The sequence below is a fragment of the Sciurus carolinensis genome, chromosome 5, assembly GCF_902686445.1.
Source record: "Sciurus carolinensis chromosome 5, mSciCar1.2, whole genome shotgun sequence".
Classification (NCBI taxonomy): Eukaryota; Metazoa; Chordata; class Mammalia; order Rodentia; family Sciuridae; genus Sciurus; species Sciurus carolinensis.
Genome location: NC_062217.1, coordinates 120,336,275 through 120,348,607, shown reverse-complemented (window position 1 = coordinate 120,348,607; position 12,333 = coordinate 120,336,275). Strand labels below are relative to the sequence as shown.

The 12,333-nt window shown below is 39.4% G+C and overlaps 1 protein-coding gene across 2 annotated transcripts in view; it reads right to left on the bottom strand.

Annotated features, from left to right (window-relative positions):
* The window catches only part of Tet1 (tet methylcytosine dioxygenase 1), a 119,564-nt gene extending 109,144 nt beyond the window's left edge, over positions 1-10,420 (bottom strand). For both annotated transcript variants that reach the window (XM_047553927.1, XM_047553928.1), the window contains exon 1: positions 8,522-10,420. In XM_047553927.1, the coding sequence (XP_047409883.1) occupies positions 8,522-10,420 (1,899 nt within the window). The remainder of the gene's footprint in view (positions 1-8,521) is intronic.
* Between the last annotated feature and the right edge of the window lie 1,913 nt (positions 10,421-12,333).

The window sequence follows — 12,333 nt, the reverse complement described above, 5'->3', positions numbered from 1 at the left end:
GATGGGGGAACCCACATTAGCTAGAGTAAATAAATGAGAGATTATTGCACTCTGACTAGATCAACTCACAATCTGCTGTCTAGTCACTCAATTAAATGTTAATTAAATACATGATGCCATACCAAAATAATCTGGCTAGTGACATAATTAAAGACCCCACCCTCTATACCCTATGTAGAAACACATTGTACAAACAACTATGTTTTGGTTTTGCTAGCTTTTACACACACTAAAAATTACTTGTAAAAATGTAGTTAGCCAAAATTCCTACTCTATGTCCATAAAATCTTGTACCAGGCTGGAGATGTAGTTCAGTGGTAGTTTTGCCTAGCATGTGTGAAGCCAACTTTAATCCCCAGTATAGGAAAAAAGAAAAGCCTTCACCATCTTTTAAAAATACTTCTATCACTGTTTAATAAATACAGTATTCCATGTCTCAAAATGCTAAGTTACAACTTACACGAGGAATGCTCGAGCCAAAAGCAAATTGCTAGATGACTTTAGAAGTGATATAAGTCAGCTGGGCTCAGTGGCTCAGGCCTGTAATCTTAGCAGGCATCTGAGGCAGAAGGACTGCAAGTTAAAGTTCATTCCTAGCAATTTAGGGAGAGCTCTGTCTCAAAAGTTAAAAAGCAGGGGTGGGGGGTGGGAGATAAGTCATAGAATTTTTTAGGGTGGAAATTATTGATTTGAATTACCTATATTTTTGAGATACAAAGGGTAAGGTAAGGGCTGCAGAGATAGCTCAGTTGGTAGAGTGCTCACCTCGCAAGCACAAGGCCCTGGGTTCAATCCCTAGCACCACAAAAAAAAAAAAAAAAAAAAAAAAAAAAAATCCCACAAAGGGGAAGGTAAGTTGAACTGAGCATGACAAAATTTTTCAAAACTGAGCATGAGTAATTTTTTTCTTGGCCTAAAAGTATCTCTGGAAAATCTAACACCTTATTGTACAATTAAAAGAAATTGTAACCAGGAGTGTTGGTACAGGCCTGTAATCCTAGACACTCGGGAGACTGAGGCAGGAGGCTCCCAAGTTTAAAGCCAACCTCAGCAATTTAGTGTGAGACCTTCAGCAATTTAGAGAGACACTGTGTCAAAATAAATATAAAGAAATAAAGAAATAGGACTGGAGGTGTAGCTTAGTAGTAAATACATACCTCCGTTAAATCCTCAGTACAAGGGCTGGGAGATAGCTCAGCTCAGCTGGTAGAGTGCTTGCCTCACAAGCACAAGGCCCTGAGTTCGTATTCCCCAGTACCGCAAAAAACAAAAAAACCTCAGTACAAAAGAAACAAGCAAATTATTTGCTTGCCAATATTTCAAGGTAACAAAATAAACGGCCCCCAACATGGGTAACAACAAAAAATATGAAATCCCCAGGAATAAAGTGAATTGAAATAAGGGCTGGGGATGTGACTCACTGGTAGAGCACTTTGGCATATGTAAGGCCCTGAGTTCTATTCCCAGTAGGGGGTTGGGGAGTGAATAATGAAAAACTGTATATTGAAAACTACAAAATATTATTAAAGTAAAGAATTCCATAAGCCTTACATAAATAGGGATTATAGGGGTGTAGATCTGAGGTAGATCCTTTGCCTAGCATGCACAAAGCCCTATCTTTAATACCCAACAATGAAAAAAAAAAAAAAAAAAAAACAGAAAAGGAAAGAAAATAACATAAAGAGGTGCAATGGTCATAGAGTGGAAGTTTCCTATCCAAACACACTGATCTCTCCAAGCAAATCCATAGATTGAGCATGTCATAAGCAAAATCCAGCAGGTTTTTACTTTTGTTTTTGTTTGTTCGTTTGGTGGTAGGGATTGAACCCAGGTCTGTGCACAGGCTAGGCACATATTCTACCACTTATCTTTAGTTCCAGTCCATAAAGGAAGTTCTAATTGGAAAAATCATAGTTGTTTGATGTTTTGATTTAATTTTAATTTTTTGTACTATGAATTGAACCTGGGGAACTTTACCACTGAGTTATACTCCCAGCCCTTTTTATTCTTTGGGATAAGGTCTTGCTAAGTTGTCAAGAGTGGCCCTGAATTTATAATTTCATTGCCTCTGCCTCCACAATCACTAGGATTACAGGTGTGGGCCATTACACCTGACTACAATTGCTTGATATGATTTATGAAAGCTCAACATATGCATATTTTATGACCCAGCAATGCCAGTTCCAGGATTAAACTGAATATATACATATGTTCACCAAAAGTCATGTACAATGGTCATAGAAGCACTAGTGCTCATTAACAGAAAGGATAAATGATTGGTTATACATCCGATGGCAAACTATACTGCAATGACAATGAATAATACAAGCAATTTTTTTTAAGGAATTTAACCTGTAATTTTTATGTGATTTTTATGTGGTGCTAAGGATCGAATTCAGTGCTTCACCCATGCTAGGCAAGCACTCTACCACTGAGCCACAACCCCAGTCCCAAGTATAAGCAATATTATTGATGGTTCTCATAAAGATAACTAAGCAGCCGGGCACAGTTGTGTATGCCTGTAATCTAGCAGCTTAGGAGACTGAGGCAGAAGGATCCTGAGTTCAAAGCCAGCCTCAGCAAAAGTGAGGTCCTAAGCAACTCAGTGAGAGCCTGTCTCTAAATAAAACATAAGATAGGGCTGAGGATGTGGCTCAGTGGTTGTGTACTTGAGTTCAAACCCCGATACCCAAAATAAATAAATTAATTAAAAATAAATGGACAAAAGTTGCTGATGGACGCTAAAACTAGGAAGTGAAAAGTATGAAGGCTAGCAAGTAAATAAATTAATTAAAAATAAATGGACAAAAGTTGCTGATGGACGCTAAAACTAGGAAGTGAAAAGTATGAAGGCTAGCAAGATATTTACAAAGCCTCGCCAGGCGCAGTGGAGCATGCCTGTAATTGTAGCAGCTCGGGAGGCTGAGGCAGGAGGATTGCAAATGCAAACAAAGTCAGCCCCAGTAACTCAGCAAGACTCTTTCTCTAAATAACTTTTTTTTTTGCGGTGCTGGGGATCAAACCCAGGGCCTTATGCTTGCAAGGTAAGCACTCTGCCAACTAAGCTATATCCCCAGCCCTTTAAATAAAATATCTTTTAAAAGGCTAGGGATGTTGCTCAGTGGTTAAGTGACCCTGGGTTCAATCCCTGGTACCAAAAAAAAAAGATATTTACAGAGTCTCTATTGCACCTATAAGGTATTTACTAAAGCACTTACCCAGAATGTTGCAGAACCAGGGTTTAAAAAAAAAATTAAAAAGGTATTTACCCTGGGTCCAGTGACACACACCTATAATCTCAGGGACTTGGGAGGCTGAGGCAAGAAAATTGCAAGTCTCAACCTCAGCAACTTAGTGTCTCAAACTAAAAGAGACTGGGGATGTAGCTTGGAGGTAAAGTGCTCCTGGGTTCAACCCTCAGTATCAAAAAAAACCCTAGGGGCAGGGGTTGTGGCTCAGTGGTAGAGCGCTTGCTTAGCATGTGTAAGGCACTGGGTTTGATTCTCAGCACCACATATAAATAAACGAATAAAATACAGATTTATTAACATCTAAAAAAAAAAAAGGCTGGGGATACAGCTCAGTTGGTACAGTACTTGCCTTGCATGCACAAGGCCCTGGGTTCAATCCCAGCACCACAAAAAAAAAAAAAAAAAAAACATAAAAAAATATAACACTAAAAAACAAACAAATAAATAAAAGATATTTACTAAGTATAAAGAATAAATTACAATGGAGAAAGCTGGAAGACACTATGTTAACTAAGGAATCAAAATGAAAGTCCTAAAACCAGATAAATTGACATAATCTGTCTCCTTATAAGCCAAATCCTGTTATAAGGAAACATTAGACCATCCCCAAATTAAGAGGCAAAAATAACTTATTTGAAGAGGGTGTGGAGAAAAAGGAACCCTTTTACACTGTTGGTAGGGTTGTAAATTACTGCAACAAGTATGGAAATCAGTATGCAGGTTCCTCAAAAGACGGAACAGAACCACCAAGACTCAGCTGTGCCACTCCTCAGTATTTATCCTAAAGATTTAATGTCAGCATACTACAGTAATACCCGTATACCAGTGTTTATAGCAGCACAATTCACAATAGCCAAACTATGGACCCAGCCAAGATGTCTATCATAGGATGAATGGATTTAAAAAATGTGGTATATTTATATATAATGTTTTATTCGGTCATAAAGAAAAATGAAATTATGACACTTGCAGAATAAAAGATGGAACTAGAGACCATTATGTTAAGTGAAATAAGCTAAATTCAAGGGTTGTATATTTTTTCTCGTATGTGGAAGCTGGAGAAGAAAAAAAGAAAAGTCGGACAGATGCCATGAAAAACTAAAGGGTAATTAGTATAGTAGAGGAAAGGGATCAGAGAGGGGGAAGAGGAGAAGGAAAGGGGAAATATTGGGGAATGATACTGACCAAATTACATTGTTATGTTGCGTGCATGTATAAATATGTAACAACAAATACAACCATTATGTATAATTATAATGCACCAATAAAAAGTATGAAAAGTACCAGACACAGTGGCACACACCTGTAATCCCAGTGGCTCAGGAGGCTGAGGCAGAAGGATTGCAAATCCAAGGTCAACCTCAGCAATTTAGTGAGGCCCAAAGCAACTAAGCAAGACCCTGTCTAGAAATTAAAACAAACAAACAAACAACGGCCTGGGAATGTAGCTCAGTGATAAGAGACCCCTGGTTCAATCCTTTAGTACCAAAAAGCAAACAAAAAAGTATGCCAGCGGCTGGAGATGAAGCTCTATGACGAAGTACTTGCCTCTAACACCGGAGGCCTTGAATTTGACCCCCAGTACCACAAAAATAAAATAAAAAATGAAAATCACGTGGGTGCCGTGATGTACACCTGAAACCCCAGCAATTTGGAAAGCTAAGACAGGAAGATCAATAGTTTGAGATCAGCCTGGGTAACTTAGGGAAATCCTGTCTCAAAAAAAAAATAAGATAACAAGGATGTAGCTCAGGGGTGAGGCAACTTCAGTCACCAGTACCAACAAAAACAAACAAGCAAACAAAACTCACATGACAAGATCTAAGTTTATAAAACTGAATCACACATATATTCTCTTTTCATGTAACTAACAAGTATTTATTGAGCACTTTTCATTGTGCCAAAGGAGCCAGGCATTTAGGAGAAATCAAGTCAGCTGGTACACAACCAGGGCGACTCACATACAGTTTCAACGCAGTAAGAGGGGAATGAATGGGAAGAGTGGGGTTGTTAGATAGGAAAAGTAAGATGGATATGACACGAGAATAAAGCCTGATTTTGTTTATTTTTTGTGTTGGTACTGGGAATTGAACTCAGAGGTGCTCTACTGAGGAGCCACATCCCGAGTCCTTTTTGTGTTTTATTTTGAGACGGTCTTGCTAAATTGCCAAAGCTGGCCTCAAACTTGTGATTCTCCTGCCTCATCCTCCTCAGTAGGTGGGATTACAGGTGTGTACCTCCCTGCCAAGATATTCCATGCTAATACATAGAGGTTTCATGTATTATTTAAATGCATTGAAAGTTTGGTTCTATTTTCTTTTGTTTCATTTTGACCAAAATACGTCACATATGCACTAAATATATTTAGGAAGGAGATATAAGGCAGGCTTGTTTGATTTCCTAACTTCCCTGCTATCTGGTCTACTCCTGACTATTTCCACTGCATAGCCCAGAGAAGGTAATAAATGTTGATAATAAAATGAATTCTGTAATTGTCTCAACAACAGAAAAAATAGACCTCAACTAGTGGCCAAGAAAATGCAGAGGATGGTGGGTTCACATCTTGTAAAACCAGAGAATGAACAAGGGTGAGAGAGGAAGGCATCAAAGATTACTGACTTTTCTATTCTGGGTGACTGTGTATATGGTAAGTCATTAAAGCCAACGTAAGAGGTGGAGCAGGTTTGGGAAAGAAGAGAACTAAAGTGCTTATACCTATTAGAGATAGTGTTTTTGGTACCATGTCAGTTAGTGATGCTACTACATAGTAGTTTATAAGGGAGGTCTCTCTAAAAGAGATGCTGTTACTGTCTTAGATGTTTGTAAACCATTTAGTTAACTAGCTATTTGTTCTGCTCCCACATGTGTGAAATGACTTGTGTAAAGAAAGATTACTCATTACAATAAGGTTTGTAATAACAATATTTTAGAAACACTTTAAATGTCCATTGATACAGGATTGCTTAAACACCTGGGCTCTTGTTTGCAAAGGTTTGGTAAAATAAGAAATCAGTACTTTTGGACTAAAATGTTAAGTCAAGTTGGCACAGTGGTGCATGCCTGTATTCCCTGATATTCTCTACACTAAGAAAGCAGGGTTGCAAATTTGAGGCCAGTCTCAGCCATTTAGTGAGACCCTGCCTTAAGTTTAAAAAAAAAAAAAAAGGGAGTGGGGATGTAGCTTTATGTTAGAGTACCCCTGGGTTCAATCCCTAGTACCAATAACTAAAGAAAAAAATAAAATTTTAAGTCACGAGAGAAATAGGAAAAATGATTGAATTGAAGTTCAAAATGGGTAGAGTGCTTCTGTCTGGCACGTGTGAGGCACTGGGTTCCATTCTCAGTACCACATAAAATAAATAAAATAAAAATCCATTGACAACTAAAAAATATTTTAAAAAATAAAGTTCAAAATGCTTTTAAATCAACTCACCCCACAATACCTGCATTCATAGTAGACTAAATGAATATACCTTCAAGTGATTTAAAATTCATAACAGCTACTGGGTGGTGGTACACACCTATAATTCAAATGACTGGAGGAGGGGGGTGAGGCAGAAGGATCACAGATTTGGGGCCAGTCTCATCAATTAGCAAGCCCCGAACAACTTAGTGTTTCAAAATAAAAAAACTAAAAGGACTTGGAGATGTAACTCAGTGGTAAAGTGACCCCAGGATCAATCCTTAGTACCCACCCCCTGCAAATAAAGAAAGAAAGCTCCATACTTGACACTTGTTTTATTTTATTTTATTTTATTATTTTATTTTAGGTACAGAGGATTGAACCAAAGGTCACTTTACCACTAAGAACTACAACCTCACTTCTTTCTTTCTTTCTTTCTTTTTTTTTAATTTCTGAGACAGGGGACAGGGTTTTGGTAAGCTGCTGAGGTTGACCTCAAACTTGTGATCCTCCTGCCTCAGCCTCCATAGTCACTTGACAGGTTTTAAAAAGTGACCATCGCTGGGCAATCCCATTGGCTTGGGAGGCTAAGGCAGGAGGATTGAGAATTCAAAGCCAGCCTTAGCAATGTAGCAAAGCCCAAGAAACTTGGTGAGACCCTTTCTCAAAATAAAAAATAAAAAGGGCCGGGGATGTAGCTCAGTAGTTAAGAGACTCTGGGTTCAACTCCCCCAACCCACCACAAAAAAAAAAAAAAAAAAAAAGTGCAGCAAGAGGGGCATAGAGGTGCATGCCTGTAATCCTACCAACTCGGGAGATTGAGGCAGGAGGATGGCAAATTAGAGATCAGCCTCAGAAATTCAAGGAAACCCTGTCTCAAACTAAAAAATGGTAAAGCACCCCTCAGTTCAATTCCCAGTACCAAAACAACAACAACAACAAAAACAAAAACAAAAAAAGTGATAAGCATCCCTCTGGGTTTTAGCCAAGCTCTATAAAAATCTTTAAATTCTAAATTAACTGATACTTTTACTATTTTAGGTTCATAATCTTTCATAATAAGACCTAATGTCTGTGTCATACTGGAGTTTACATATTATTTTCATTTAATCACTAAAACCCCCATGAAATAAGCAAAACAGTTAGAAATCACCTACTAAAGGTTGAGATGAAAGCGGTTTTATTGGAATGACTCCAAGGCAAAATTTCTAGACTAAGCATGTGAACAGTTTAACTCTCAAAAGCAAGAAAATTTAACTTCTTTGATTTTTCTGGGCTTCAAGAGAGTTAATGAAGTTGTTCCACTCTTATATTTTAGACCTGTAACTTCCAAAAAAGACATCCATTAGCGAAAATGAGGCAGAATAGAAATTTTAGACAAACCACACTTCATGCAATTTCCCTATGTCTCTATCAAATCCTTTAATGGAAAACTGAATGTTCTAGTTTTATGGGACAACTTCTTTAAAAGGAAACTAAGGCCAGGCGCCGTGGCACAAGCCTGTAATCCCAGTGGCTCCAGAGGCTAAGGCAGGAGGTTTCCAAGTTCAAGGCCAGACTCAGCAACTAATCAAGGCCCTAAGCAAGGAAGTGAGACCCTGTCTCAAAATTTAAAATATGAAGGTCTGGGGATATGGCTCAGTGAAAAGTGCCCCTGGGTTCAATCCCCAGTACTAAAAAACAAAAGTAAAAAATAAAGGCAAGCAGAGGCATGGGAACACAAGAAATTCTTCAGATAGGCACACAAATTCTTACAGATAAAGTCAACATTTCACCAAAATAAAAGGATGTAGGACTGAAGCATCGTCTCTGCACAGATTACACCAAGCACCACAGGTGTCTCCTAGGCCCTTGGCCATTTGCTTACCTCCAAAGGCACAATTACAGATGGTTTCTTTTTCAGCTCCTCACATTTCCTCTTCTTGCAGATCTGATGGCTGTTCTTTCTGTTCTTGCAATAAGTACATTCACCACAGTTGTTCTTCTGCTGGCAGGGCCCGCAGACTCCACAACGCTTTCGTTTCTTCTTTTCCAAAGTTGGTAGCAAGGTTGTATAGGAAGAAGAGGTTGTACTGGCAAGTGATACTGGCACAGATGTCCCTGTGGTGTTGACATCATCAGCCAAGCTGGTCATGCTGACCTGGGAATTCCCTCTTTCTGATATGCTAGGTTTGGTCTGGGAGAGTGGGACCACATCCACTGAAACAGGGGTGGAGGTGAACCCCTGAGTGTGAGCTGGTAGAAGGCTTATTTGAACTTGTTTCTCGTTTTCTATGTTGCTTGCATTTATTACTGGAGGTACAGAACTCAACTCTGAGTTTGATAATAATTGAGGAGTGTGTCCTGAGCCCAAAGGCAACACTGGCATAGCACCCTGGACCTCAGGCCCATATGGGACAGTGCTCTGGGGCTCAGGCCATTTGAGGTTGAGGGGAGCGTTATAGGTAGTAATTGGGTTTGGAAGAATAGGAAGAAAAGTAGGCAGGTCTGGGGCAGCACCCCCAACCACACCATGCATTTCTTGTTGGTTTAGGATAGTACCAAAGACCTCTCCTTGGACTGAAATAGCACCAGGAATCTCTGGTGGGTCTGGAATCTCACCCAGGGCCCCACCATGAACTGGGTTAGCACCAGGAAATTCCCATTGATGAGGGATAGCACTGAAGGCCTGTCTTAGGGCAGAGGTCGTATCAGGAACTTCCTCTTGATCCAAGGTAGCTTTGAAGGCCCCTGGATGACCTGGGTTAGCACCAAGGGTTTCTGGTTCTGAGCCTGCCAAAAGGAGTTTTATTAGAGTGTTGGGATATATAGACCCACCAAGAGACAAGCAGTTTCTAACATCCAATTCTGGTATCATCTTATTAAAACTGGGGGGTGGGAAACAATTAGGTTCAGTTTTCATGGGGTCCAGATAAGAATCAGTTAGCTTCAGAGATTGTACTCGGGAACCCAATTCTTCTAACTGAGTGGTAGGGTTACTTTCAGAGGTAACTTTGGGGGTCGATCTTTGGGTTAAAGGAGCACCTACAGTGTCCTGAGCAAACATTTTAGGAGAATCACTGATATCATTTGATGTCTGTTCAGAGAATAGTCCTTCACCACAATGTATCTCTTCCAATGGCCCAGAAAAGATCCCTGCTGCAGAGCTACTGTGAGTGGGTACATCAATTTTGGAATCCTCTCTCCTTTGAGACCAAGACTGAGTTGTCTCTTGACTCTCACCTTCAATTAAAGATGTATTTTGTATACCAATCAGATTCTCTATATCAGGCGGGATGAGGGGATCTTGGGTCGGGACCGAATCATTTTCTGAGTGCTTTACTCCCATGTCACTGACTACCTTATAATCACACTCATGTTGCTTTTCTAAACTCTTAGAAGGCGGAACTCTCTTGGGTTTAGCTATGACCACAGGAGGTTGAGAAAGCCTCCTGCTAAGAGAGGTGCTTCGGAGAGCCATTGTAAAGCCATTGCAAGTTAAGGACTCCGGGTTCTGAAAAAGAACCTCCGTCCTGTCCAAATTCATGCGGGCTGCTCCAGCTCTTGTCAGAAGACTTCTGACAGGCATAGGTGGTTTAGGGTCTGTTTTTTTCTTAACATCTCCTTCTTGAATGTATTGCTTTACTTTTCCAAGGCTCACAGTCTTGACAGATGTCACATTTTTGTTGGCTGGCTTGGATGCCTTCTTCAATTGGCTGTTTTTCTTTTTGTTTAGATCTTCCTTTCTGACTAATCTGGAAGGCCTTGCATGGCGAGATCGAGACATAGCTATGGAGTAGGAAAAAATGAAAGGACACAGGAAACAGAGTCATTGGTCCTTTGGAAGGTCTTACTTCTGCAGAGAATCTGGATGTATTGTCAAGTTCAGTCCCACCAGGTTTTGGTCTGAAATAATAACAATAACAAAAAAATGGTAAGTCTTTCCCATTTGAAATAGAATATGTACTATTAATCAAAACTGGGGAACTGAGAGAATGTTTACTTTCAAAAAGAAGTATTTATTAGACATACAGAAAAATACACTAAGGGATTCTTTTATGTGTGTATGTGTGTGTGTGGTGGGTGCTAGGCATCAAACTCAGAGGAGAGAATCCAGGGCTTTGCACATGTTAGGCAAGCACTCTCCCATAGACATACACCTGTGGCCCTTAAGGGCTTTTTTAAACCTTGAATTCACTATAATGCTCCTTTAGTTACTATGACAACTGATAAAAGTTGATGAAGTTCTTTATAAATAAGGTAACCATGTATCTCTCTACATTAGAAACCACACTTGTGAGCTAGGGTTGTGGTTCAGACGTAGAGCGCTTGCCTAACATGTGTGAGGTACTGGGTTCAATTCTCAGCACTGCATATAAATAATAAATGAATAAAATAAAGGTCTATCAACATCTAAAAAAAATTTTTTTAAATTAAATAAAAAAAAAAAAAGAAACCACACTTGTAGTTACATTTCATTTAAAGTTTAAATCCCATTCTTTAAACATTTGGATACTTTAAAAATTATCCCTCAAACTGGACACTTGTAATCCCATTGGTTTGGGAGGTCAAAGCAGGAAGATTGCAAGTTTAAAGCCAGCTCAGTAACTTAGCAAGATCCTAAGCAACTTAGGGAGACCCTGTCTCAAAATAAAAATAAAAATAAAAGGGCTGGGGATGTGGGCTCAGAGGTTAAGTGCCCCTGGGTTCAATCTCTGTTACAATAAAAAAATTATCTCTCAACCAGATTGGGATTGGTAGTACACACCTATAATCCCAATGGCTCAGGAGGTTAAAGCATGAAAATCCCAGGTTAAGTCCAGCCTCAGCAACTTAGTGAAACCCTTTCTCAAAATAAAAATGTCCTGGTACATATATAAAATGGAATGTTACTCAGCCATAAAGAAGCATGAAATTATGGGATTTGCAGATAGAATTGGAGACTATCATGCTAAGTGAAATAAGCTAATTGCAAAAATCCAAAGGTGGAATGTTCTCTTTGATACGTGGATGCTGACTCACAATGGGGGAGGGTGCGGGGGTGGAGGTTTACCAAATTGGACAGGGGGAAATGGGTAGAAAGAAGGGAGGCAGGATGGGAATGGGAAAGACAGTAGTAGAATGAATAGGACTTAACTTTCCTATGTTCGTGTATGAATAAACGACCAGTGAAACTCCACATCATGTACAACCACAAGAATGGGAAGTTATACTTCATGTGTGACATGTCAACATATATTCTACTGTCATGTATAACTATGAAGAGTAAAAAAAATTTTTTAATAAATAAATAGAAAGGACTGGGGATGTAGCTCAGTGGTAGAGCACCCCTGGGTTCAATAACCAGTACTTCCAAAAACAAAATTGTCTCTCAGGTTGGGTAAATACAGCTTGTAGGTAGAGCACTTGTCTAGCATAAATGAAGTCCTGAGTCAGATGCAAGACACACCTCTCTCACACACACACACACATGCACACACACCTCTTACTCTTTCCTGAGCACATTCCAACATGGGCAGAGGTATCATGTGCATGTGTTTGACAGTAAAGCTGGTAAGGTCAAAGGAAAAAGAGACTTAGATAATCTAAGAAACAGACCCATTTGGGATCCAGTATTAACACTGTGTTCTATTTACAGTCCACAAGTTTTGAGCTGTTCACATGCAAACTAATAGCACAAAATCTCCAGAGTTAGTATTA